Below are 3,212 nucleotides of genomic sequence, written 5' to 3'. Positions count from 1 at the left end.
GTCATGATCACAGGACTTGAAATGAAGCTGGACCAGGAAACTTGAGCCTTCTTCCAACAGCACAAATCGGAGCGACACCCTCATTACTGCGGATGAGTCCCTGATACATCCTACAATTACTCAGCAACAAGTTTTCCTCTGCTTGAGTCAAAGACATCTCCCAACCCAGAAGGGACGCTCTGTCCTTTAGGTTCAGAACCATGGCCTCAGACTGAAGCTGATCCATCATCATCATCATCATTATCTATACCCGTTTCTTCCTACTGGTGCCCATATCCAGCAGTCACAGTGCGAGGGGCGGGGTACACCCTGGACAGGTCGCAAATCCAACACAGGGACACATAGAGACAAACAACCATTCACTCTCTCACTCACACCTAGGGACAATTTAGTTACCAATTAACCTAACAGTCATGCTTTTGGTCTGTGGGAGGAGGCTGGAGAGAACCCACACATGCACGGAGAGAACATGTAGACTCTACCCAGAAAGATCCCAGGGTCGGGATTTGATCCGGCGACCTTCTTGCTGAGAGGCATCAGCTCTACCCACTGAGCCGCCTGAAGCTGATCTAAGGTCATATTTAAAAGAAAAAAAAAGTCTCACCATCCAGCTCACAGAAGTGATCCTGAGCGTCATCATGTCTCGCCCAATCAGCAAACGCCTCTTTACTCTGGTTACTGCAACAAAATATAACATGTGTCACATGATACCCTGTCAGGCTGCAGCAGCATGAAAAATCTGGTGAAAAGAGAATAAAAACGTCTCAAGTAGTTTTATTGTCAATTCGTACAAGACATACATAGGACTGAAATTGCGTTACTCTCCTACCCAAACATACAGCAAGTTGCAAACATTACACTACACCTATCTAACAACTGGGATAGATAAATATATAACTGAGCACACTAAGCATAAAATATACAAGTACCAAAAATTAAGACAATAACAGTGTAGAGTGAAATACAATGGTCTGAAAATTATATGTATAAACAGTAGTGACAATTCTTGAGTCCAGTACGGTGTTGAATAGGTGGGGTTACATGACCAGTGAAACCGGATGGTTGTCATTGAAGCACGAGGGTGACGTCTTCTTCGGGACAGAAATGATTAATTAATTAGGAATAAATGTAACGRCCTGATTTAAATTACCTCTGCAGCAGCAGAAAAAGAGTTCTGTCAGGACCTTCAAAGTATTCAATGAAGGGGATGATTTTAAAAAGGTTATTTTATTTCTATCACTTTTATAAAACTAGAAGCACTCGGAGAGTGCAAACCTCCACCAAGTCCAATTTCCCCCATCCTGTAATAGAGTTAATGCAGAAAAGCAGAGATGGAAACACATTTGCTGAATAAGTTCTGACGTAGCGATCATTGAAGCAGCAGTATGCACGGGATTTCTTCCCGATGGAGTCCAATGTGAAAAAAAAGGAAAAAGGTCAGACTCGCCACCCGCCGTTATTGTTGAAAGCTTTCACATCGGTGCTACATGATTCAAAAAAGCAGAGTTTTCATCACACGTCTGATCACACAGACACACACACGTCTTCCTATCTTTGTGAGGACCACACACAGCGGTCAAAACCACGCTCTGCGCATTTTTTTCCCCCCAAAGCTTGGCGAGAGGTGGATAGAGGGGCGCACAAAGAGCTCTCGACTTGATCTGGCCTCATTTAAATTATAATAAAAATGAACAAACAAACAAACAAACAAACAACCTCCGAGTCTGAAGTCCACCGCGTCACTCCTCTTCCTCAGTCTTCATCAATCTGTGTACAAGCCTACCGACAATGTGGTGTGTTTGAGGAAATGGGCAAAATAGGTTTCATGGTGCAGTCACGCACTTCCTGGTCACAAAACTTCTCTAAATGCGCACATTATGGCAAGAATTATTCATCATTACATCTGGTTTTAACATTACTTTTATAAAGTTTGAAGTCCAAACACTGAAAGCTGTCACAGTTTTTTACAGAAGCCCRGTGAAAGCATCACAGCTTTGCCGATCTGAGAGGATTAAAAGAAAAAATTCCTGTATCGGCATCGTGATCCGGAACATCACCAAAATTTAATGGTGTGTTACTTGTCCCAGTAGTTACATGTGGTGTAAATGTCATGACAATCCGTCCACAAGTTTTTGAGTAATGTTGTCCACAGACAGAATGACAGACATCCATGACAGAAAACATTACCTCGCCATTGGCGGAGGTAATGAATTAAAGTGATCCAAGGTGTTTATTTTTTAACTTTATTTAATCGCAGGAGGCCTGATGGCAGCCGAAATGTGTTTGGACTGTGGGAGGAAATTGGAGAAATCCCACACAAACATGAGGAGAAAACGGGGGATCGAACTCAGGTCCTTCATGCAGTGAGGTAACAGTGCTAACCACTAATCCACTGTGCTGCTAATATCTACAATATAATGATGTAAGACCAATAGGGCTGCTGCAAAAGATTGTTTTTTATTTTGACTGGTCTATTTTTGTAAACTTCCTTTGACATCCAAACCGTTCTCAGTTGTATTTAGATGAGGGGAACACGCAGGATTGTCCAAAAGAGTGATGTTATTCTCTGTAAGAAGACCTGTGTCAGGTGGGTATTGTGAATTGCAGGTTGTCCTGTTGAAAAACCCAGGTATTACCACAGATGATGGTCTTCAGTCATGAGGGATATACCCACTGCAACATCTCCACCAGCTGCCATTTGACTCCAAACAAGTAATTTTGTGCCACTGAAGTACTTTGAAGACATTTTTTGTTCTTTTCTCTCATAGATGCCGTCTGATGGTTATGGGACTGCAGTTGGCGCCAGTGACAAGCTTAATTTGGGCTGAGGATTGTGCTGTGTTTTGATGGAAAGCCAATGGGATCCTCCAGTTTGGGCTGGTGAAATTTGTTTGGGTCTACCATTTGAATTTTTTTTCCATAACCCTAAAGATCTTTTAGGAAGTTTAAAATACATCCAGCCTCTGCAGCAATGGCACGCCGCAAGAGACCTTGTTTATGCAGCTCAACAATCCGACCGCAATCAAAGACAGAAAGCTTTTTTTCCTTTGCTTAAAGACACAGTGTGTAGGATTTTGTCAATTCTTTTAGCCGAAATTGAGATAATCACTAATGACAATAATAAAAAACATGCTGTTTATATCTCCATGGTCGTGGGTCGCCACTACTGGCAGCCGCCATCTTGTCTACGAAGGCTCATGAAGGACAAACTG

At 42.4% G+C, this 3,212-nt stretch overlaps 1 protein-coding gene across 1 annotated transcript in view; it reads right to left on the bottom strand.

The window, feature by feature from the left end:
* The window catches only part of ero1b (endoplasmic reticulum oxidoreductase 1 beta), a gene marked incomplete in the record, with an annotated part of 60,322 nt that overhangs the window by 30,040 nt on the left and 27,070 nt on the right, over window positions 1-3,212 (bottom strand). Inside the window, 1 exon segment of the mRNA XM_014028449.1 lies at window positions 605-678. Coding sequence (XP_013883903.1) covers window positions 605-678 — 74 coding nt within the window.

The sequence above is a fragment of the Austrofundulus limnaeus genome, unplaced genomic scaffold, assembly GCF_001266775.1.
Source record: "Austrofundulus limnaeus strain Quisiro unplaced genomic scaffold, Austrofundulus_limnaeus-1.0 Scaffold764, whole genome shotgun sequence".
NCBI classification, from domain to species: domain Eukaryota; kingdom Metazoa; phylum Chordata; class Actinopteri; order Cyprinodontiformes; family Rivulidae; genus Austrofundulus; species Austrofundulus limnaeus.
This window is presented reverse-complemented; position numbering and strand designations above follow the sequence as displayed.